This window comes from Lonchura striata, chromosome 1 (genome assembly GCF_050655825.1).
Source record: "Lonchura striata isolate lonStrDom1 chromosome 1, ASM5065582v1, whole genome shotgun sequence".
In the NCBI taxonomy this organism is placed as follows: Eukaryota; Metazoa; Chordata; class Aves; order Passeriformes; family Estrildidae; genus Lonchura; species Lonchura striata.
In genome coordinates this window covers 115,794,103-115,818,066 of record NC_140703.1, presented here as the reverse complement: position 1 = coordinate 115,818,066, position 23,964 = coordinate 115,794,103, and the positions used below count along the sequence as shown (strand labels likewise).

At 44.2% G+C, this 23,964-nt stretch overlaps 1 protein-coding gene across 4 annotated transcripts in view; it reads right to left on the bottom strand.

Moving 5' to 3' along the window:
• Positions 1-23,964, bottom strand: part of ERG (ETS transcription factor ERG) — a 141,851-nt gene that overhangs the window by 80,302 nt on the left and 37,585 nt on the right. For all 4 annotated transcript variants that reach the window (XM_085560456.1, XM_085560446.1, XM_085560440.1 and 1 more), the window contains one exon: positions 20,584-20,671. In XM_085560456.1, coding sequence (XP_085416582.1) covers positions 20,584-20,622 — 39 coding nt within the window. In that variant the 5' untranslated portion in view covers positions 20,623-20,671. The remainder of the gene's footprint in view (positions 1-20,583; positions 20,672-23,964) is intronic.

Genomic DNA, 23,964 nt, shown 5'->3' with positions numbered 1-23,964 from the left:
CCAGCACTGGCTCTGCTTCAGCCATGAGTGAAGGGACTCCTATAAAAATTGTCTGAAAAGCACTCAGGGATTGCTGCAAGATAAAAGCTGCACTTCTTCACCATATGGTGCAAATGGCCAGGAAAAAAGTACCTCCCTTGTCAGGAAAAGCTAAAACCTGACAGATGCATGGGGATTCTAGCTAGGAATGATACCATGGTTGGAGGGTTGCGCACCTGGACCTATTTTAAAGGACATTTTTTTGTCATGGGGAAAAAATAAAGATAAAATTATTTCATTTTTAGGGAGAGCCAAGCAGACACAAAGTGTTAAAGCAAAATATTTCACTGATCTCCTAGAGAGACACAATTAAATATATATTTTTAAATTATAAGTAATTCTACAAGTACTAGTGAAAGGAAAATTAACATATAGAAGGTAATTATGAAACTTTAAAATATCACAGTCACATGAGAGACTTTGTCCCTCCTAGCTCACATAGAAAATATTAAAAACAAATACTCTGACACCTTTAACTAGATGCTAAAACTACCAAAGACAGCCATTTGAAACATATTTGGTAGAACATTTATTCCATCCGATTCGTGGTTATAAAGGTGGCATAAAAATTTTATTTTAAGGGAACTCTTCAAGGCTGTGAATGCCTCTTTCCCCTACAGAACCAAGAAACAACAATGCATGCAAATCCTTTAGAGAGATTATCTTTACCTTAGCTGACCAAAAATTCAACATCTAGATTAAAAATTATGGCCTAAAATCCTTTGAAATCTATTTTAAAATGGGATTAAATACCCTCAGGATATGCCAATATTTCTATGAGCTCTCAAGACAGGTTTAGCTCTCAGAGTTAGGGGAGATGGATCTTGATCCTAAAGACATAAAGTCTCTTTCCAGTGGTGCCCAGTGACAGGATGAGGAGTACTAGTCATAAACTAAAATTGTAGAAGGTCCTTACCAGCATGAGGAAGAATTTATTTCTATGGAGGGGGAAAGTCTCCCTCTGAAGACATTCCAAACCCACCTGGACACCCTCCTGTGTCACCTGCTGCAGGTGACCCTGCCATGGCAGGGGGTTGGACTGGATGTGATGCCTCAGGTTTGAGCTTCTCTATGTTTCACATTCTGTGCTGCTTTATTGTGTGGGTCTGGGTTTCATATAGGGGATGCTGAGCTCTGCACAGAGCAGAGACAAAACAATTCCTGCTCCAGCTGGGCACCAAGGACAAATGATCCAAACCTCAGCCCAGGAGCACAAACAGCGTGGGCTGGAGAGAGAAAAACAAGCAGGGTGGGACTGATGGGCTGGAGCTGGAATGGGACAATGAACTCCAAGGTGCCAATGGAGCAGAATTTATGTAAAAGTGAGAGACCCTGTGACTGGTAATCCATTTTTGTGGCCATTTCGGGTTGTGCCACCCAAGGTGGATCTGTTGAAGCCTCTTAATAAATCCCTATTTTATTCTTTAGCTCTGTCTAGTCTCTGTTCTAGGTCAGCCTTCACAAGATGATCTCCAGAGATCCCTTCCAACCTCAAGTAATTTGGGATTCTGTGACAGTCATGGCATAGAATTTAGAGCAGGGCTTCACTGTCCTCACCTGCAGAAATAATTGGGGATGGGAAGGCAGAAAACACATCCTCCAAAGCACACAGCCCTGGGCAGCCAGTGCAGCTCCTGATCCGAGGGAACTCATGGCACCCTGGGATCTCACTGGCATAACTGAGAATCAGCTTGGCTCTCTCTGCTCAACTGGTACTGATGGAAACTCTCAATGAAGCATGCGGCCACTGCTTTGTGCTGATATATCTGAGAGCTGAGCAAGCTGTAAACAGGAATTGGGACATCCACACCACTGATTTAAATGCAGCTCAGCAGGCAGGTGCTTATTTAATGGTGGGTTTAGGCCAGGCCCAACAAAACAAGGTGTTGTCCACACCTCGGGTCACAGCCGTGCCTTGGCAGTCTCCTCTGGAAAGGAAAAGGCTTCCTCGAGGGACAGGGACCAAACCATTCTCTCACTCTGAGTCAATGTCTGTCTGAGGCTGTGCTGGAGGTGATGCTCACACGGATCCCTCCTGCTCCACACAGTTCTCCCAGGTTAGAGGGATCACCAGTCCCTTCCCAGCACCCAGTCCACAAGCAAATGTAGGCATGGAGCCTGAGCAGAAATTTCACTGCCTAACACAACAACTTGCAGAGGCCACAGCTAACCCTGAGGCTCCCTCTAAGCATTTATCCAAGGACACCACTTGATGCTATGGCCAGAGACCTTTATTGTCACAGTCACTGAACAAATTACATTTCCTTGGCCAGGAGAGACTTAAAAACGGATTTCTAATGCATCACTGACCACCTACTCTTCTGTGTTTTGTTTTTATATTTCATTTATTTCTTTCTGGAATCTGTTCACTCTGGAGAGGAGTCCCAACTGACAGAGACCTCAGCCCAGTCTGTCCCAGTCTGTCCCTGTGTATCCCAGTCTGTCCCTGGGTGTCCCTGTGTGTCCCTGGCTGTCCCTGTGTGTCCCTGGCTGTGCCTGTGTATCCCAGTCTGTCCCTGGGTGTCCCTGTGTGTCCCTGTCCCTGGGTGTCCCTGTGTGTCCCTGTGTATCCCTGTGTTCCCTGTGTGTCCCAGTCTGTCCCAGTGTGTCCCAGTCTGTCCCAGTGTGTCCCAGTCTGTCCCAGTGTGTCCCAGTCTGTCCCTGGCTGTCCCTGTGTGCAGGAGGTCAGAGCAGCCCCAGGCTCTGCTCCAGGCCCAGCGATGGCCCCAGAGCCCCGGGCAGGGGCTGAGCCCAGCAATTCCCTGCACAGGAGGCACAACTTCTGCCCTGGGCAGTGCCAGCCCTGAGCAGAGCCCAGAGAGGCTCGGGGCTCTCCTCCCTGGGGTATTCCAGAGCCAGCTGGACACAGCCCTGTGCCCTGTGCTCTGGGATGGCCCTGCTGGAGCAGGGAGTGGCACCAGTGACCCTCCGGGGTCCCTTTACCCATTCTGTGATTGTCTGATTCTAATACAAATCAAACCCCCCAAGCATTTTTACTCCATCACAGCAGCTCCAAAAGCTGATTATGGTATTAATTACGATCCCTGCCATTTATTAGCCACTGCACCACATGGAACACTGCCTGGCCCAGACAGAATACAAGTGTACCACAAGCTTAGGACTTTGTGCAGAAAAACTTTTAAGATGGTTATCAAAGAGAAATGGTTGTCATAGGATGCAGGTTCATATTTCACTATAAATTAGAACCTGATAAACAGAGAGCCAAAGACCAGTTTTCAGCATGAGAGAAGATTAATGTAGTGTCTCAAAATGCTTTTCAGTGATTTTTAATTGCAGTGATAGTTATTCAATAGCACAGGTTTTTTTTACATTACTTTCTCAGATGGATTTGTCAGAGCACAGCGCTTTCTGCTTGGCTTGGTGAAACATTCTGTATTTCCTTCAGTTTGTCCTGAATAACCTAAAAAATACATGACCATGGATATAATCTCCAATCTGACTGGGGTCTCACTTCCAGTTTTCCAGCTCATTATCAAATGGATTAAACAATTTTAATTGTTTAGATTTAGGATGCGATTTGAGACACCCTGCTACTGATCTTGACTGCCAGCCTGAAAAATCAGTTTTGACTATTTTTTCATAGCTTCTCCTTGTTATTTTTTCTTGTTTCTTTCCTATCCATTTTTAATGGCTGACCAAATGTCACTTTTTCTTTTGACCAGAAAGCTTTTTGAGCTGTTTTTTTAAAAAATAAACCTGTTCTTTCAAATCGGCTTTTTTTTTTTTTTGGTACGGCCTAAAAAATGTGCTACAACAAAGACTTCCCATTTTCCTTTAGAAAATACATCCCACTTCATATGGTTGATGGAGGAGGTATATTTATAACTCTGCCATTGTTTATTATTGCGACTGGTTAGGTGTTATTTTTGCCCTGCAGTCAGGCTTGGAGGTGCTTCCCAGCTCTGCTCTCGTGTTTGTTTTTAGAAGTAAGTACAAAGACTGTCACTCTTAAGTTCCCCACTTCCCCTGAGTCCATACATTTGTGTTGTGAGCAGCTCAGGCACTTCATTCTTCAGGCCTTTCAAAACTCCTGAATTAATACCATTAGGTCTGGGTAACTTGTTGCTATTTAATTTATCAGTTTGTCCCAGCGCTTTGTCTGTTGATCCTGGCAACAGAACCAAAATGCTTTCAGGGCACCCTTAGAGCAGATATCTAAAGAAAGTCACACACACATATCCCTAAAAAAACTCCTCCCTCCAGCAGGCAGAATTGGAGATTAGAGCCTGGTTCATGGATGTGAGCCACACCAAACCAAACGGGGGACCCAAATAATTTGGGTCTTTCTGCTGCTGAAGTATGGAACCACGTCAAGGCTCTTTATAATTAGCGCAATTCGTAACAGATTTGTTTTTTCTCACAAGTAGTAAACATTCTCATGCTTTATTCAGCTGAGGTGGCTGCTGCTCTGCTCCCAGCTGTGTGTGTGTGTGCAGGCACACGTATTCCAGAGAGTGAGCACAGTGTGCTACAGCTGAGAGACAATCCTGATCCACAGCGCGGAATCACGGAACCGCGGAATCACTCACGGTGGGAAACACCTCCAAAATCATCAAGCCCAACCTGTGAAGATCCTCACCTTGGCAAACAGAGCACTGAGTACCATGTCTAGGTGTTCCTTGGATCTCCATCACCTCCCTGGCAGACCCACCAAGGCCTGAGCACCCTTTCCATGGGGAAATTCCTGCTGCTGTCCCAACTGAGCCTTCCCCGGCCCAGCCTGAGGCCGTTCCCTCTCCTCCTGTCCCTGTTCCCTGGAGCAGAGCCCGACCCCCCGGCTGTCCCCTCCTGGCAGGAGCTGTGAGAGCCACAAGGTCCCCCTGAGCCTCCTTTGCTCCAGCTCAGCCCCTTCCCAGCTCCCTCAGGAACTCTCCATTCCCTTCCCAGCTCCCTCAGGAACTCTCCATTCCCTTCCCAGCTCCCTCAGGAACTCTCCAGCCCCTTCCCAGCTCCCTCAGGAACTCTCCATTCCCTTCCCAGCTCCCTCAGGAACTCTCCAGCCCCTTCCCAGCTCCCTCAGGAATTCTCCAGCCCCTTCCCAGCTCCGTTCCCTGCCCTGGACACGCTCCAGCCCCTCCAGGTCTCTCCTGCAGGACCAGAACTGGGCACAGCCCTGGAGGGGCCTCTCCAAGCCAGCCCAGAGGGACAATCCCTGCCCTGCTCCTGCTGGACACACAATTCCTCATCCAGCCCAGCTGCCAACAACCTCTTGCCCACTTGGGCACCTCTGGGCTCGTGTCCAGTCCCTGTCACAGCAGCCCCAGGTCCAAACCCTATTCCAGAAGGACTTTAGGTGACACAGTCACCATCCTGGAGACAGATGAACCAGGGAGGGAGCTGACCTAGCAGCAGCCCCTCATCCCTCTCTCCCCATCCCAGCATCATTAGGGCTGCAATGGGATCCATGTGTGACCGCCCCACATGTGCACGGTGCTTCCTGCGCTCCCAGCCCTGCCGGGGCTGGGTTGAAATGACAGCATTTTATTTATAAATCTGCTGCCAGAGGCCTGCAAAGGCTGGGCTAATTCTGGACACCTGCAGGGTCCATTCAGGGAGCAGCCAGTCGGGAAAAGAAGCAGGAGACACAGTGGGAACAGAGCACTGGAGGTGTGAGCACTGGGAGCAAGGAGAGCTGCTCCCCACATTTGCTTTGGAGTATGTTTTTTGAGACCAGACAAAAACCCCATTAAATTTGGGAGTTGTTTGAGCCGCATGAGCACATCCCATGGTGTGGGGGCTGCAGGTCACATTGTCCAGGCGTGAAGCAGTGACCAACTCCCAGGCTCCACAAAAACTCTGGGATTTGGTTCCTTTCTATCTTGAGCACATTAAACCAAGCACAGCCAAAAACAAAGGTGGGGGAGGATCAAATCTGTGCTACAGCAAACCAACAGAAATGCTTACTCCAAAGCCTGCCTGGTAGATTTAATACTACTGGTTTTTAGAGGCTATCTATCATTTTCGTTTGGTGTGAATTTAAATCTGAAAATCCCTTGATCCCAAGAAGGCACTGAGGAGACTCAGTCAAGATTTCAGAAGGGATGTGCTCCTTAACTTGGAAAGTTGGCAGATGATTTAATTTTGTTAGCAGATTTGACAGTGCTGTAGGAAATTTCCAAAATCAAAGAGCCCTTTCATAGGCTTCCCTACCCAGTACTCAATCCAGTGTCTAAGAATAACATCCAGCCCTCATTAATTAATGATATCAGTCCGAATAATGTCAGATTGCCTCAGAGGCCTTGCCGGGAGGAATGAATCACACCCAGCCAGCTCCAAGGCTCTCCCTGTGACAAACTCCAGTGTGTGACGATGGAAAGCTCAGCCTGGAAAGCTCTCACCCACGGAGCCCCAGCAGCCCTCACATCATCTGAGGTGTGTGGGGCACACCTGGAGATGTCACCTGTCTGTATCACAAATGAAAATATTATTTTCACCCTGGTTAAATAGTGCTGCACCATCTCATGCACTTTGTGTGGTGGATGCAAGAAAGGACTGCAGAGGTCCATTCATTTTTGGGATTTCCACCAGACTCAAGATCGTATCCAACAGCAAAATACCACTAATAAATCTCTATCTGTGATTCTGGCTTTTACCAAAACTACAAACTGGGATTTCTCACAAGCCCTACTCAGCTGATCCTATTCCAACTCGGGAAAAGGCACACCAGCTGTCTCTGTAAATGTACAATTTTACTGAAGCCATGATTATGTATGAAAACATCCAGACTGCTTCCAGAGTGCTCTGTCCTAATATTGACATAAAATTGCCTCGTTTCTATTTGCAACACGATTGCAAATCCATGATTGGAGTTTTCGTATATCCACACTCCTGCAACAGCTGAACGCAGTGACTCTGTATGTCATGAACGTGAAATTCGGTAATATTTGTGTATCACCATCTTTTCACGTCAGTGTTGCATTCCTGAGCCTCATGAAAGATCTTCAGGCAAGAACAATCACACTGTTTAACGCATTCACATAAATATTTACCCACAGACATTCTCCCTTTCCCTTCACAATGGCCACGGCTGGCCGGGCACAAAACTCATCCCCAGTGTCCCATGGAACACCCCAGTCCTGCCACAAGGACAAGCCCAGGGTTGAGCCTGGCTCAACCTAAACACGAGCTCAGCAGAAAGGCACATGTGGCCCTGGTTGTGGGACCCTGGTCACAGAGGTGAAGTGTCAGGCAGACAAAGCTGGGACTTGTCTTTTTTTTTTGTGCAGTGTTTGTTTATCTGCCGCACACGTCGTGCCCGGTAACACGAAGCCACCAGTTTCGGATTACAAATATACCATAAATGCCATAAGTGATTTATTTTTCTGCCGCGCCTGGGAAAGCAAATTTGGCGTTTTTTAAAAAAAAATCTTAACTTGACACTGATGTATTCTGATTGCCACTGCAAATATAGATGTTTTTGTTATGCACAAGCACCGTTTTGATGTGACGGCCAAAGCTCTCAGAGGGTTGGATTCGGAGAGATTGAGCCTTGAGAAAGATCCATCAGATTTTGGGACCCCCGCCACAAACAATTTTCAGTTCAGTAGGACTGGTCTGAGAACAACTTTAATGTGCTTTTTACTCTGAGGCATGTTGGTTCTAAAAGCCACTGACAAGTTTCGCACACAAACATTTGTGTTTGGAGGAGGCGCTGCCAAGCAAGCCTGTAAAAACCATTAAATTTAAAATTTGTTATTTAGCTAAGGCATTCTGAAAAATCACACCGAGCGGCTACATTTTGCAAAACCCAGAGCAGTTAATTTCACCCCTGAAATGTGATTTGCTTTAAAATCCTTTTTTTCCTCCGTAGTCCCTGCCATAGGATCCACCTCAACATCTGGAGAGCAGAATCCAGGCTGACAGACTAATGCACATGTGGAGCAGTGTGTTTGCTCCTTTGCTGCTTCTCAGGACAGACACATTGTCTCCCTCTCCTCCTGCCTGTCCCCTCCTTTTCTTTTCCTCAATTTTTTTTTTCCACCCTTCCTTTAATAAGGCTCCACATGTCTTGCAGCTCTCTGCTGCGAATGTGACCAGGATGTGATATTGCCTCGCACCAACACACAACGTCTGGCTTAGGTGATACCAAGTTACTGCCCTGGCTTTGAATGCCTGCAAGGTTATTAACCAGCACATCTGGCTCTCTCCCTAGGAGGGTGAGTTCTGCAGTGCCCCAGGAATTTCTTTCATACACCACTTTTATTAGCTTTTCAAAAGAATACGGATTACCAGTGGAAGGGAAGACTTAGGTCGTTTGTGAGCATATTGGTTGCCAACCTGCTTGCCATGTTTGAAAAGCAACAATAACCACAGCTCGTTATTTGATTTTCAGAAGTAATCCTCTGTCGTTTTAGCACACTCTTGTTGCTCTTGGTCTGCATTAATGAAAAATGGCTGGTGATTTGTGATAAATATAATTTAAAAAAAATATATATTACAGAAAGCCACAAGGATAACTTAGTTTGGAAACACAGCCCCCAAAACATGAATTTTTAATCCTATTTTTCCTGCAGACCTCACTCCATGATCACAGAAAGGGAAGAGAAATGTGTTTCAGGCTTAATCAAAAGAGAGAAACACACGTGTAGCTCCAGAAAGCAAATTTATCTCCTTTGCCCACACATGGAAGTTGCACAGGACGTGAAGTCTGAATGCACAAGTGATATTACTGTAATTTCCCATCTGGACATCCCTATTTCAGTAATGCCAGAGAGGCCTTTTCTGGTTTCATTTATGTCACTTCCGAAGCAGTTTAAGACAAATGGGAAAACTACGGAAAAAAAAAAAATCCATGTAGGGTTGTTACAGAGGGAGCTCCCCAGGGTTTTCCTTCTACCTGCCCAGCAAAGTTCAACACTCCTGAAAGTTCAAGGCCGAAGTTCTCCTGAATAAAAACTCTGGAAACACCTGCCCAGCTCCCTGCCTGCCTCCCAACCCACCTGGAACTCCACCTTCCCAGGAGAAACCTCCACCACCTGCCACTGCTGAGCACACTTCAAGTGCAATATTCTCTATGCAGAATTAAGTAAGACCAGAAAAAAAAAATAGCTGGACTTGCTAATTTATCTCCTTTTGAAGCCACGTGAGGGCAGATTTTCAGAAGCTGCACTCAGCAGCTCCCATTGTTCCAAGTGGGAGCTGTTTGGCACTCCCAGCTTTTGAAGGGCTGCTCCTCCATGTAGGTGTTTAAATGGGAGCTCTGCTCTCCTCTAACCTTTCTCAACTGCTTTTAGTCAGGCTGATCCTTCAGAAATATCCCACTGCAAAGAGCAGTGCAAGCACTCCCAGAAAAGTCTATTTTAAAACCAAGCATAAATAGCCCATATTCCTCCAGCCAGGGAAAAGAAACAACATTCTGTGATTTCCCCAACCAAGGGAGACGGCCAGGCAAAAAGTTCACAAACTCCACTAAATTCATACAATGAAAACAAAACAAAGATTTCTAATTATGCAAATGAAAACAGTGAATGTTTTCAAGAATGTCACAACCTTACGCGGGGATTTCTGCCAAACAGAGCAAGAATTTAAATCCATCAGATAAAAACCTGATTTCTTTAGGTTAATATCCAAACAAAAGGCATGCCCGGTTGAAACTCTAACCATAAATTCTAGTATCAGATAAATTACAGCCAACAGAACATAAAGATCTTCTCACCTCCTCAGGTTTGTATCTTTTGAAAAGCCCACCTTGGCAGCCTTAGACTTGGCATTATTCAGTCAGCTCCAGCCTTCAAAAGAACCACGACTCGTTTGGTCCACTAAGGCTCATGGAAATCCTTACAGGGATTTTTGTTGCGCCTGCCTATAAATTGCATTGTCTTCTAAAGGCTTCCTGTCCTGTAAACAGAGGCACCAGCACAGAGATTCAACTGAGATCGTTTTCCCCTTCTTCTGCTGCTTTTATTTAACACACAAAAAAAAAAAAAAAAAAAAAAAAAAAAAAAAAAAAAAGGGTGGGGGGAGAGAGAGAACTGGTAGAAGTTCCTTACAGGAGTTGGAAGAGGACATCTGCAGGCAATTTAACATGAGGGTTTGTTTCTGTGTCAGCTGGCAACCCCTGGATAACTCTGTCATGTAACTTATATGCTAAAACATGATGTAGGACAACCAGTGAGACTGGGTAAATATGGCAGCACATCAGTTTTATTTGATTAAGATTTATACTTTTTTGAAGGGAGCAGCCTTGCCATAAACTCTGAAAACAAATACAACCCTGGAGCTGTGAGAGTGTCCCACCCTGATCTTCAAACCCACCTTCTGCTGCAGCTCAGGCACAGAAAACAGGTTTTTTTCAGGTGAAAATGGGAATTTTTCCATTCCCTCCCAGCTCAGGAGTGATCCAGCTCATCCTCCTCTGCAGGTGACAGCAGCAGAATGTGGAAGGGCTCAGGCAAACACGAGGCTGAGCCCACAGTTTGTGCCTCAGTTCTCTGCTCCCTGCCCATTCCAAAAGGAACACAGATCAGGATCCAAAGGGAGCTCTGGAGATAACCCAGCTCCCCAAGTTTCCCCACCCCATGTGTTTAACTTCCTCCCAGCCAGAAGGATCTGGTCAAGTGAGGAAAGCTCATCCATCCTGGTTCCACTTCTGCTCTTGCATCAGATCTTACGTATTTTGACATTTATAGCCACACATTTGAAGGGAGGCCCTGATTAGATTCAATTGGTAAAATTACCTTCCTCCTCCCCCTCCCTCCCCCTTCCTCTTTGTGTGTGTGCACGCTTTGGTTTAGATTATTAGTAATTTAAAAATCAATCTTACAGTTAAATGTTTAATGGCATAATTGCTCCTGTTGCCTAAATTTGTTTAGTTTGTGCTTTATTAGCATGTAATAACTGAAAGTATATTTTCCTCTGTCTCAATTAATAACATCTCTGCCATGGCTGATGCACTGTGAGCTGGCTGTCTGCAGTTCTGGGACAGCTCTGGGGGAACTGGAGAGATTTCCTGAAGCTTTAACTCAGGAGTCAGTGGCTTCCCTTAACTGAATCCTCAGTTGGCCTCCACTTGGGTTTTAAAGCAAATTTTGTTCATTCTGAGTTCATTTTGAGGACCTTTTAGTCCAACTGTTGGGCAGGGAAGCTCTGTTGTCCCTGACCTGGACAGATGTGCCAGCTGTGTCCCACAGGATGGGTCAGGCTGGAAGGGACCCCAGAGGGTCACTGGTGCCACCTCCCTGCTCCAGCAGGGCCATCCCAGAGCACAGGGCACAGGGCTGTGTCCAGCTGGCTCTGGAATACCCCAGGGAGGAGAGCCCAGATATTGCTCAAAGTAATTGAATGGGTTGGGAAGGAACTGGATTAAAGACCATCCAGTTCCAACCATGGGCATGGGCAGAGACACTTTTCACTGTCCCAGTTGCTCCAAACCCATCCATCCAACCTGGCCTTGGGTATTTCCAAGAACTGGGCAGCCACAGCTTCTCTGGGCAAGCTATGCCAGGATTTCTGCCACATAATTCACAGTCTTGACATGCCAGCTTTCTGGGATCTTGGAAAATCTCTCTCTGTGACCAAGGATGGATAGAAACCTGTGTCAGCCCACCCTGGAAGGCTCACAGCACACCTCAAATTTACCTCCCTCCTTCCCAGTGTAATTTGAATTTGCAATAGCAGGTTACAGCATCCTACCAAACATTTACTGCTGTTCAAGGAGGTGATAATGACTGCCAGCAAGTTTATCTCTTTGATCCAAGGCAATCACAGATGATATGCAATATACAACACACATGCCAAACACTCTTTTAAGCCTCAGCAGCAGAAGAAATTGATCCCTTCCATGTCACCAAAAACAAAAAAAAAACAAAACCCAAAACAATGGAAGCAACAGAAGCACAGGCCTAGAGATGTAGAATAGGGTCAGATGGGCTATTAGGAAAAAATTCTTTCTTGTGAGGGTGGGCAGGCCCTGGCACAGGGTGCCCAGAGCAGCTGTGGCTGCCCCTGGATCCCTGGCAGTGCCCAAGGCCAGGCTGGAAACTGGGGCTGGAGCAGCCTGGGACAGTGGGAGGTGTCCCTGCCATGGCAGGGGTGGCACTGGATGGGCTTTGAGGTCCCTTCCAACACAAAATATTCTGGGATTTTATATCTCACAGTAAAAGTCACCCATATGAGTTGAATTTAAATATTGCTGTAAATCTGGAAGGCAACATTTGAGGTTTATAGGTTATTAGGCTGCAAAAAGCTGAATTTCTGAGGACATGGTAGTGAAGAAAGTACTATAGAACCGCTTGGGAACAGAACTCACTGGCCACACAGACACAGGATTTTAGGGGCACAGCAGTTACTCTTCCTGCTCTTCTAAATGAAGACAACATTTACTTTTTTGATAAATAAACAAAATTGCACCAGGAAAACACATATTACACAGAATCAGTTTTTCTTTCTAATTAAACATGTATGGAAATATCCAAATATTCCCTACTGACTTGAGCCAAGGAAGATTTTCCACAAAAAGAATTTGAATTGTCTTGGGATACAACAGTGGGAGCCTGAAAACATCCTACAGAGCAACAGGGAAAGACTTATGGCAAATGATAAAAAAGCAAGTTGGGGAAAGGTATCTAATCAAATTCCCATAACTATTTATGAGGTAATGTCTGTATTAACAATTTAAAGAAGGGGATAAAACAACACATCAGCCAAAGATAGTGTACCCCAAAGTCAACTTTGAGACACCAACAGGATTGGGGAAATAATCTGAAAAGTTCTTGAGATAAGAACATGGTTAGGAAATAATGAAGCAAAAATTCAGATTTAAAGAGGATGGGGCTTAGAACAAATTGAAATATGAGATTTTCTAAAAAGGGAGGGAAGAGAGAGAAGAGAAGCAGAGAGAGTGAGGGAGACAAGAGATTCATTTTTGTACAGATGAAGCTCTTCACCAAGTCCAAGGGAATCATTTATCCCTGTCTGGGCTGCTGGAGCAGCAGCTCCTGGAAAATGCCTTTCAGCCCTAGAAGGCATTACCAGAAATGTAACAGAGTGGTCATTTATGACCACATTTGTGACCAAAAAACCAGGACAGCTGAAAGCAGGGCTGGATTCAGAGGTGAGGGGCAAAGCTGCCTGATCCCCACCGCCCAAAATGACCCTGAGCAGAACTGATGTGCTTGGCAACCTCCCCTCAGCTCTCCCTATAAATCTCACCCTTTAGGAAGGTGAGGGGGAGCAAAGTCAGTGGAAATTAAGGATTTTGAATTCATACAGAGTAGCTGGATATGAGGAAATACTTCACAATGATGAGTTATGGGGAATCATCCCTCAGGAAAAGTGAAAAATGCCCGATTGCTTGGGATATTTGTGGCCAGATGAAGGCAAAATACAAATTAATTGTCTATTAAAGAGTAATCTTGCTCAGGGATCATCTTCACACATCTTTAGCATTTGCTTGGCAGATCTGTGCGAGGACAGTCCAGGGCTGGTGGTTTCTGTAGCCAGTTTTCAAGGAAGAAGGGCACAGTCCTTTAGAGAGCCCCCAGGCTGCTCCAGGGCCAGACTTCCTTGCACCCCTTCCTGTTGCAGCATTTCTGAGAGAGAGAGGGAGGATTTATGTCTGGAATGAGATTTGAGCCACTCCAGTCCAGGCCTCAGATCTGGGCCTTGTGAGGTCTCCAAGCCTCTGACGCAGTTAGAAATTAAGAGTTTGTGGCACAGTTAGAAATTAAGAGCTTGTGGCACAGTTAGAAATTAAGAGTTTGTAGCACAGTTAGAAATTAAGAGTTTGTGGCACAGTTAGAAATTAAGAGTTCGTGGCACAGTTAGAAATTAAGAGTTTGTGGCACAGTTAGAAATTCTGTTAAGGTGTGATGGGAAGCACTGGGCTGTCTGGCTGTGAAGGAGTATAGGTTTATAATGTGAAGTTTATCCCACCTTAAGACAAAGACAAACAATGTTAGCTTGCCAATGAGAGTGCCTTTGTAAACTGTAAACTATATAGAAGTGTATATAAAGTGCCATCTTCTCACTAACAAACGGAGAACATTTAATTAACCATATTGGTTTGCTGTGCATTTGTCCTGTCCAGCTTTCCCGTGATCTGAGGTCCCTGGTTTCACCTTCCCTTCAGTGATCTCCACGAAGCCACACACAAAAATTACAGCCGTGGAGGCACAAAGCAGCACTGGACACTTGGGCTCGTGGATTTGCTGACCCCACATGCCAGGGTGGGCATGACCTAAGGAAGAGGGGACAAATATTTCGGCAGTGGGCTTGAGAAACCTTTACAGGCTGAATTTTGGGAGCCCTCAGTGCCACTCCAGGCTCTAGAACACAGCAATAGGAACAGGAGGATCTTCTTTCTCAGGGTCCCCAAAGTATAACCGGTTTTGTTCCCGTTCCAGTTTGTCCTGTCCATCTTTCCCAACTTCTTGTAGCTTCTCCCCACCCTCAGCTTCCCACCCTGGCTCTCCTTTCCAAGACCATCCATTTTATGATTTCTACCCATCACCAGACTTTTTTAACTGTCTGGCAGACTGCAGAAATGAGATTTAAACACATCTGACTCCATGTAACAAAGGGTTTGTGTAAAGCACATCTATCAGCCAGAGCTCTGAAAATGCATTTGGTACTCTTTAGTTTGCTCTTTCCTGCTTATGAAGAAGATAATTTTTGTTTAAAAATGGCCCCACTTAAGGAATTATCCATGCCATTAGTCCCTATAACAATAGAGATTAAAGTCTCTAGACCATCCCTATCAAAATAACATACTCTTCTTTGAACATGTCATTAACACTGTTTTCCATCTGGTTGTTGGCAGCAATCTTGGATTTGCTCCGAATTGCTGCAAGTTCATCAATTATAGCACACAGAAGCCATTATCTCTCTTTTCCTTTACCAAGGAGGTATTTGCTCAGGCAGACAGAAGAGGTAGAGTTCAAGAGCAAAGAAAAAAAAAAATAAAAAGCAGGAAGAATTTACTCACTGGAACTCTATGGCAATCATTTGGTTACCATCCAGAATTTTAAGATGCTGAGAAATGAATCACAATTTCTGCCTAGGAGGGGATGCTAGAGATCAAATCCAGTAGTGATTCTGGCATTATTACAGGTAACTGATGTGTGCTGACACAGGAGGGAAACGGAGCAGCAGATCTGAATCCTGGCAGTGTGGGAGCTCTGAATGAGCACGAGAGGGGAGGAGTGCCACCCACATCCACCATAAACTCTGTTTATAAACTCATCCATGGTAAACTTTATTTTCTGAGGACTCAGAATAAGCTGTGGTGACCATTCAAACAAGATTTAGGGGCTCTAATCCAGCACAATGAGAAAGAAGAAGAGTGAAACTCAAACTGTGGTTTTACCCTGTCAGTACTAGAACAGAGGAAGAGCATTTGAAGTTTCACCAGAATAATGAATGAAGTCCACAGTGAGAGGTAAGAAAAGGGGATGGAGCTACAACTGTTCAGCTTTGGGGGCTGCTGATACTAAGACCTTTTCACATCTATCATGAAGCAGGCAGCAGTTATTCCTGAGCTGCCAGGCACCAGTTTGCAGCCCAGGTAACATCCAGGAGCTTGTTCACCTCCGTGCCCCAGGGCTGAAGGCACCTTCTCCCAGCAAGAGGCCCCTGCAGGACTTCTGCCCATGGGGTCATCACTGAGTCACACCTGGAGGAGGCTTGGCTCCTTAGTCAGCTGCTGTCAGGAGCAGATATTCCATATTTTCTGGAAGGGATAGGAGTATCTTATCACCTGGTGGCAGGCTGTGATTCAGCAGAACTCCATGCTCCACACGGATCATCTCCTCATCCAGGCTGCTGTGGGTCTCAGTTTACCTCACGTGGGGCTTTGGGCCAAGCTTTTTGTATCCTTCGCTCGGATTTCCATGCTCTCACTCCCAGCTGAGCTGCCCAAATATCACTTCACAAGCAATGAAAGAAGTGCTTTAGCCATGCAAAGAATCCATAAGGAACAGGCTTCTGGCTCAGGCAAGACCCCAAAAAGAGGTGGGGGTAAAAGCCAGGCTTTATCCTCCTAATCCTGGAGGACGATAATAATAATAATAATAATAATAATAATAATAATAATAATAATAATAATAATGTTGGTAGTAGTAGTAGTAGTAGTAGTAGTAGTAGTAGTAGTAGTAGTAGTAGTATTTTGTTGTTTTTGTTGTCTTTCCCTTCTTGTCCCCCTGCCTGTTCAGGCACAGACTGTATTGTGCATACAAAACTCCCAGCATAACAAAGTCTTGTATCCTATTTAGAGACTCTACAATTACAGGAAAAATAACAGATTATATCAGACCCAGAATATACTCCTTAACAAATAATACCACTTAAAAAAATAAAAAAACAAATTTAACCATAACACAACAGATTAGGTACATCCAGCAGCTTCTCTACACTGCCACAATTTGAAATCCAACATATTCTTTGCCCAAAAAAAGGAGTTCTGAGGTCAGGTTTTGTGATACTTCCAGCAACAATATGGGATGCTGTGCATGGAAATGTGGATTTGCCACCACAATCCCGGCAGAGAAGTACCAAATTCAGGAGTGGTTTTCAGAAACTGCTAGGGAATAATTATTTTATTTCTTCTAAGAAAACAGGTTTTCATTCATTGTAGTACCAGGAACAGCTTCCAGATTTGATAACCCAAAACTGACAGATTCAGAGGCAACAACCTCAGTTACATTCACAGAATAAATGAGGTTGTACAGACACAGACCAGCTGAGCTTGACTTGTAATGTTTGATGCCCTTGGAGTATTTTTTATCAAGACTGTCCTCTTTGATTAAGCTGTATGGGGTGTACATTGTTCCCATTCTTCACCTTCTGCAATGAAAAACCAGACTGTGCCACCCACAAGCTGCTGCCATTCACCCACCTCTTCATCCCCCATCTCAAAATCATCACCAAAGAACAAAAAAATCAGACCAACTAAATGTGAACCGACCAAATCTTCCAGCAGCCTTGATTCAATGGAAATCACACCCATTATCCCAGGATAGACACCATTACTGATGAATACAGTCTTTTTTTTTTTTTTTCCGACACCATGCCTTGGATTCTCCTCTCCCAGTGAGGCCCAAAGGAACAGCAGTAACATTTTTTTTTGAGAATTGGTTCCACAAAATCCCCTCACAGAGATGGCACAAGCTAAAGCCAAACAAACAACTGACCTCTTTTGAAACCAGAATTTAATCCTTAAAAAAAATACAAGGTTTATTTAAAGGTCAGTATTTACAAAGCATAAATCCTAAAAACAAAATATGCAAATCTCAGGCAGCATTTTGGAGTTTTTCTCTGACTGTGGTTGTAAGAACTGGAGTTTAATGATAACAGAACAACAAAAAAATCACATTAAAGTGTGTGTAAATGAAGTCTTGCCTATACAAAGCCACAATTTTATCAGTGTGAGGAGGTTTATTTATTTCACTTCTCTTACGGGAACTCAAGTGTGTGAAGCCGCCCAAAGATCAGGGTCAGAATTCCCCATATTTTGCTGAACTGGGAAAGAAAATCTGAGAACATCCATCCTTTTTCTTGTCCATATCAAATGTTTCTTTCTTTGTGCTTGGACCAAACACAAGGTCGTGACTCAGGTGAAATTACACATTAGGGAGCCACAGGGTCACCAGATCAATGTCAGATGCTTCATTCAAGCTGAAAAATGTAAAGCTTAATCTTTAGTATATATGCAATGAATCTGCCCAAACAGAAGGAGGACAAACACTTTGAGGCTGTCCAAACATTCCCAAAATTGGACAGGATCTGCCTGCCAGGGTGCAGAATGGGTGATCTTGGGTAAGAATCCAGCTCTTGTCCCATTCAGGGATGGAGCACAAGAACATTCAGATTTGTTTAATTTTCCTTCTGGTACCAGAAAAGGTTGTTTTCAAAACAGAACACACAAAACTCACATGATACACATGAAATTCCTCATTTCTGAAAAAAAGGTACCTCTGAGAATTCATCTTTCCATGTTCTTGTATATGTTGCATTATTTTAATGCACATGTTCATGCAGAAAGCTTACATCTTGAAATCTGCCAGATCTTAAGAAACCATAAACTTCCCAGAAGGTGAATTTTCAAAGTTTCAGCTCTAAATGTGCGTGGATGAAGCTGTGTCTGCTTGCTGAAGGATATAAACACCACTATGTGACAGAATACAGTTAAACAAAACCTTATCAAGGATGATTGTCATGAACCCACTTTGTCTCTTCTGCATCATAACAGCAATGAGAGATCATTAAATCATAAAACCATGGAGTGGTTGGGTTGGAAGGGACCTTAAAAGTCATCCAGTGCCACCCCTGCCATGGCAGGGACACCTCCCACTGTCCCAGGCTGCTCCAAGCCCTGTCCAACCTGTCCAACTGCCAGGGATCCAGGGGCAGCCACAGCTGCTCTGGGCACCTGTTCCAAGGCCTGCCACCCTCACAGGGAAGATTTTTTTCCTAATATCTTCACCTAAATTTCCTCTGGTCCAGTTTGGAGCCGTTCCCCTTGTCCTGTCACTCCAGTTCCTGATGAATTGTCCCTCTCTGGATTCCCTGCAGCCCCTCCAGACACTGGAAGGGGCTATGAAGGCTCCACAAAACCTTCTCTTCTCCAATCCCAACCCTCTCATCCTGTCTCCACAGGTGCTCCAGTCTCTCTTACCAACCCTGTGGCCTCCTCTGGACTTGTTTCCATGTGCTTCCCATGTTGGGGGCACCAGAGCTGTGACCAGTGCAGACAGAAAATCCCCCCACACCGAAGAGTGTGGCTTTCCCACATCCCCTGCACCACTTGATCCCTTTTTTATTTTCAAGAATGCAGCTATGTCCACTTTTAAAGCCGAAATGACCCGAGCATCCGTGGCTGCTTTCCAAAGAATGTGTTTAGACCACAGCAGGCCCTAATGACATAAACAGAAATCAGAAGGATTTGAAGTGGAGTTGGCCAGCTTTCCTGTCCCAAACACAGCATTAAAGTAATTGCCTTCCTCACACCCTTTTTCAATAAAACAGCAACTTTGGGGTGATGCTCTGCTGAGAACAGACTCCTCCAATTCCCTTGAACACACCACTACAGAGATTTTTATGCAGCTCTCTTGCTGTAATAAGATACTTTCATACCCAGCCTTGCCCTGTCCCACTAACTCCTGTGGTTACAGAAACCTTATTTGGGCACCAGTTTTGGCAGAAAGGATGGAACTGAGTTATTCTTTATGTTATTTTTGCTGCTGTGGGCATTTAAACAGCATGAAGATGTGCTAAATCCCCTTCAATGTTTTCAAGTTATACTGGTTGTAACCAATATTGAGGCAAAAGCTCAGTTTTCTGAGGGGAGGAGGATTTGTTTTTCTGCTCTTTCCATAAAAACAGCTGAGGACCAGAAGGCTGTGGAAGTTCTGGGTCTAGAAAACCTGGAGAGGGGGAAAGAACAAGCTCTCCCACTACTGCAACTCATCCTAGTAATAGACACAGCCCAAAAACAACAGAGGGATAGAGAGAGAGAGATTCTTTCATTCACTGAGTTTTACAGAAAAAGGGAGCTGTTTAAAATAATATTTCATTTTTATTCTATGCTTCAGTTAAAAATAAGTTGTACAGTGAAGCTTTTTCTAGAGAGAGCTGCTGACTGGTAGATGGCAGCCAGCTGAGGAGGAACTCCATGAAAGAAGTTGCAAAAAATACAACTTGAAAGAAAACCAGACAGAAAGGCAGTCAGAAAAAATTAAAGAGTCCTTAAAAGTCATCCAGTGCCACCCCTGCCATGGCAGGGACACCTCCCACTGTCCCAAGCCCCAATGTCCAACCTGGCCTTGGACAATTCCAGGGATCCAGGGAAAACCCCAGCTGCTCTGGGCTCCTGTGCCAGGCCTGCCCACCCTCCTAGAGAGGAATTCCTTCCTTACATATAACCTCAATTTCCCCTCTTTCAGTGTGAACCCATGACTATTTGTCCTATCACTCCAGTTCCTGATGAAATTTGTGTGCAATTCCCCAAAATTGCTTGTTCTCTGCAACAGGTCTCACAGGTTCCATAAAGAAGGATTAGAAAACCAAAGTAATAATATTAATACTAATAATAATACTCATAATACAGTAAAAACAAACATTTCCTTCTGAAACACACCAAACCAATGCTGGTTTTAGGGTATTTTAAACGTTGCAATGAATATATGTAAGAGATGCTTGCTTGGATCTGAATTTTTGCATTTTGTTCATTTTCCTTCTGCAGTTGAATTTAATATCGGAGCAGAATCATGGACATAGAAATCCAGTATTTTTCAAGGAGGTACATTTTATCAAACACACCAAATATTAAAGGATGATCAAGGAAAGTTAATTTTAGAACAAGTGATCTTTAAAATATCCACATGCTTCAGAGCAGATCACACAGGTGTCAGCAACAAAGACTGCAGGGCTGACTCAGACAACAGCACGTAAATATTGAGGAATAAAAAAGCCCATGTTGGGCAGTAGCACAATTTATAAACATGCAAGACAAGCTGTGGTATGTGTACACATTCTCTAATTTTATGGCTCTCCAAACATCTGAGGACTCACAATAAACAGGAAACTAACCTTGATGTGAGCTGCTGGATCAGGGACAGTCTGAATCATGTCCTTTAACAGGCCAGCGTGTTCACCAGGAGCTCAGATCCCAAAGCAGCTGCAGAACCAGAGAAACAAAAGGCATATCATTATACTTCAAATGTTTATTTCCAATAGAAATATCTTTTAATAGACTGATAAGCATCTTTCCTTCCCCAGAGCTCCTCGAGACTCAGCACAGCTGAATCTCTAAGACACTTCTGCCTCCATAGGGTCTGTTGAGGATTAATATTGATTTATATCATGCAGGAGAAAACACTCAGCCCTGAAATTTTCATGGAAAAATGCTCTTTATTTGCAATGTACAGTTCTCCCAAAATAAGAACTTGGGACATGCTCTGCCCTGCCCTGCTCCATTATTCACCCAAGATATCAGAGATTTCCACAAGCCATTCTTCCCAATTTAGTAAACACACAACAGGACTGGGACAGATCTGCAGCTGATAGAAAAAAAAAAAAACACCATTTCACTGAAGCTGTGCCCGTTTACAAGAGCTGCAAATCTGGTCCAGACCCTCAATTAACAGCACTTCAGAGCAGGGATGTTCTGGAATCCCTTATCCATGTCCAGTAATGGAGTGCAGAGGGGCTGGGGCAGGTGGGGTGCATTTGTCTGCATGTGTATGGGGTGGAAAACCATTAAAGCTCTTTAAAATAACAACAGTTTTTAATGTAAACAATGTGTAGCTGTACTCAGAAACTTAAACACCAAATAACTGCTATTAAATTGGGATAAATAAATCAAAAAAGCAGAAGACGTGGAAAAATGTGGGAACATGAACATCATTTAAAGTAATCTTGTCTTTTTCTCCGTTCTCCCTTAAAAGACTGGAAATCCCCATTTTTCATACAAGAGGTTTCCTTCTGCCCATGATCTTGAACTCAGCTTTTAAAGCAGCAAGGCACTATCAGGAAAACAGAAATTTTCCTCAGCATCAGCTTTTTTATTTCATTATCTGCTCTCACATTTGCACTAACTTGAAAATGAAACTGCATTTTTACCTATTGATTTAGGTAAATATTGCCTGGCTAACACTGAGCTGCAGCTTGCCCCAGAGAGAGCGAAGGGACGGGACCATCTATGAACTATTCAAGACTAATTTGCATAAATTGCACTAAGCAGAGCAATTAAAGGTATCACCATTTAGATTTTTGCACACTTCCCCCTTGCTACTTTAAACAGCCAACTTCCCTTCAACAGCCCTTCACATCCATGAAAATAAAGTAGTTCATTTGAAGGCCTATTAAAGAAATCCCTAAACAAGCCAAATTCCCATTTTGTCCACTTTTCGCAGCTATCTGGGGATGATCAAATGGGATAGTGACGTCATGGTTTTAAATGAAGATTTTTCTTTCCACAAAACTTCAAAAGCAAGAGATGCTTTTTCAGTAAAAGCAAAATTTCACCAGCAACTTTGCTCAGACTGAAGTCAGACAGAAACACCAACAGCACTGATGTGCTTTTAATTCCCTCCCTTCCCCAGTAAATCCATGCCTGCCACATCCTCACTGGATTTATGGGATTCATATTTTAAGCTCTCGAGACATCACACACAGGATCTGGAAGCTGCGAAGTTTCACATAAACTGGACAGAAAAGTATTTTGAATCCAGTGTTAGATCACGATTTCAGTGGTTTTATACTCCCAGCACTGTGATCCCACAACTGCACCTCGCCCCCAGTTACAGAAGCCCACCCAGGAAAGGGGATTTGTGCCACACCCAGATTTATTTTTGTTTCTCTAAAGCCTTTGCTCAACTTCCAACAGCACCTAAGCTTAGAAAATCTGTGTTGAACTCCATCCCCAAAAATTCCCTGTGACACTCAAAGCAGATCTTTCTCTCAGAGCTCAGTCTTGAAGCTCTCAGGGTTAAAGAGGAATTGTTTGAGCTATTCCAGGCCACTCATTTCACATCTTTTCCCTAGAAGATGCATCCTTTATGGAAGACAAGATGACAGAGAGCATTTGCAAACTAGTTGCCAACTCTGCACCACAAGGAATGGGAATCAATGACAAGCACTGCTCTGGACATTTGACTTTTCCCTTGTACTGCTATGAACTTAAAAGTGGGAATTCTGCTTGGAACCCTAAACTGGGATAAGTCCTTCTATGCAAAATACACGATTTTTATCTTTTCACCTCTAGAAATCATGGCTAAAAAAAAAAAAAAAAAAAAAAAATCTGTGACAGTTTTCCTTCCTCGTTCCAAACAGAAATACAATTTTCATTATTTCAGCTCCACCTTTACAGGCTGGAATTGGAAGTTTCCAGACATTTGGTACTAACTTGCTGGAGCAGATGGTATCTATTGCCAGACCCTCCTCCACCCCCACCCCAAATTTCATGCTGGTCATGTCCGTGCTGGATGATCTGTGACAGGCTCTGCTTGTGGCTATAGGGTTTGCCCTGCATCCCCTAAATTAGCAGGACTCTAAGGCAAGAGCCAAAACTGACACTAAACCCTGGTTTAGCAAGACATCTCTCTCCAGCAAACTGAAATAAAGTTATTACAACACAAACTGAAAAGTTAAACACTTGCTTAACAGCCTTCCTGATTTAGGGTTATCCTGGAAGGATATCCTGGATAAGACTCTGAACAACCTGGGATAGTGGAAGGTGTCCCTGCATGTGGCAGGGGTGCAGTGAGTTGATCCTTTCCAACCCAAACCATTCTATTATATTCTGATTCTATAGAAGGATAAATTTGTAGCCACAGAGCAGGTTTTCTTCCTGGCATCCTGAGTCAAAAATAGCATTTACTAATACAGCTGTAGCAGCACAGGTTTTTGGGACTGGTTTCCATCCTCTGTCACACCCAAAGTGTCACACACAGGATGCCACTAGTGAGAAGCAACAGTACTTGAGACAGGAGATGTGAATTCCCCTCTGATGCTCAGGACAGATTAAAATATCAAGATAGAAAGAAGTTCTTGTACAAAACCAACCAGAGCTGGGTGTGCCAGTGCTACCCCACACAGAGGAGACAGATAAGCTCTGGGACCTGTTGTCTTTCTGAGCACACATTTGGAGAGTTCTGTAAATACATCAAAGGGTTGGGGAATCATGTACAGATCTACAGCTCACCAGATGGGATTGCATTGTTCTTTCTTTTCTATAGATGTATCAAGAGGAGCAAACTTTTTAATGGACACATGTATTGCCAACTTACTGAGGCTGAACGTCCCCTTTATATGGGGGCTGAATACAAACCTCTCGCATGCATTTCCTCACATTAGGTGCATTTTCAGTAACCTGGCATGCTGTGCTCACCTAAAAACCCCAGCAGGTTCCTCTGGATGTGTCCTAAACCCTGCACCAAAGGGATGACCGGGCAGTGAGCGAGGCTGACA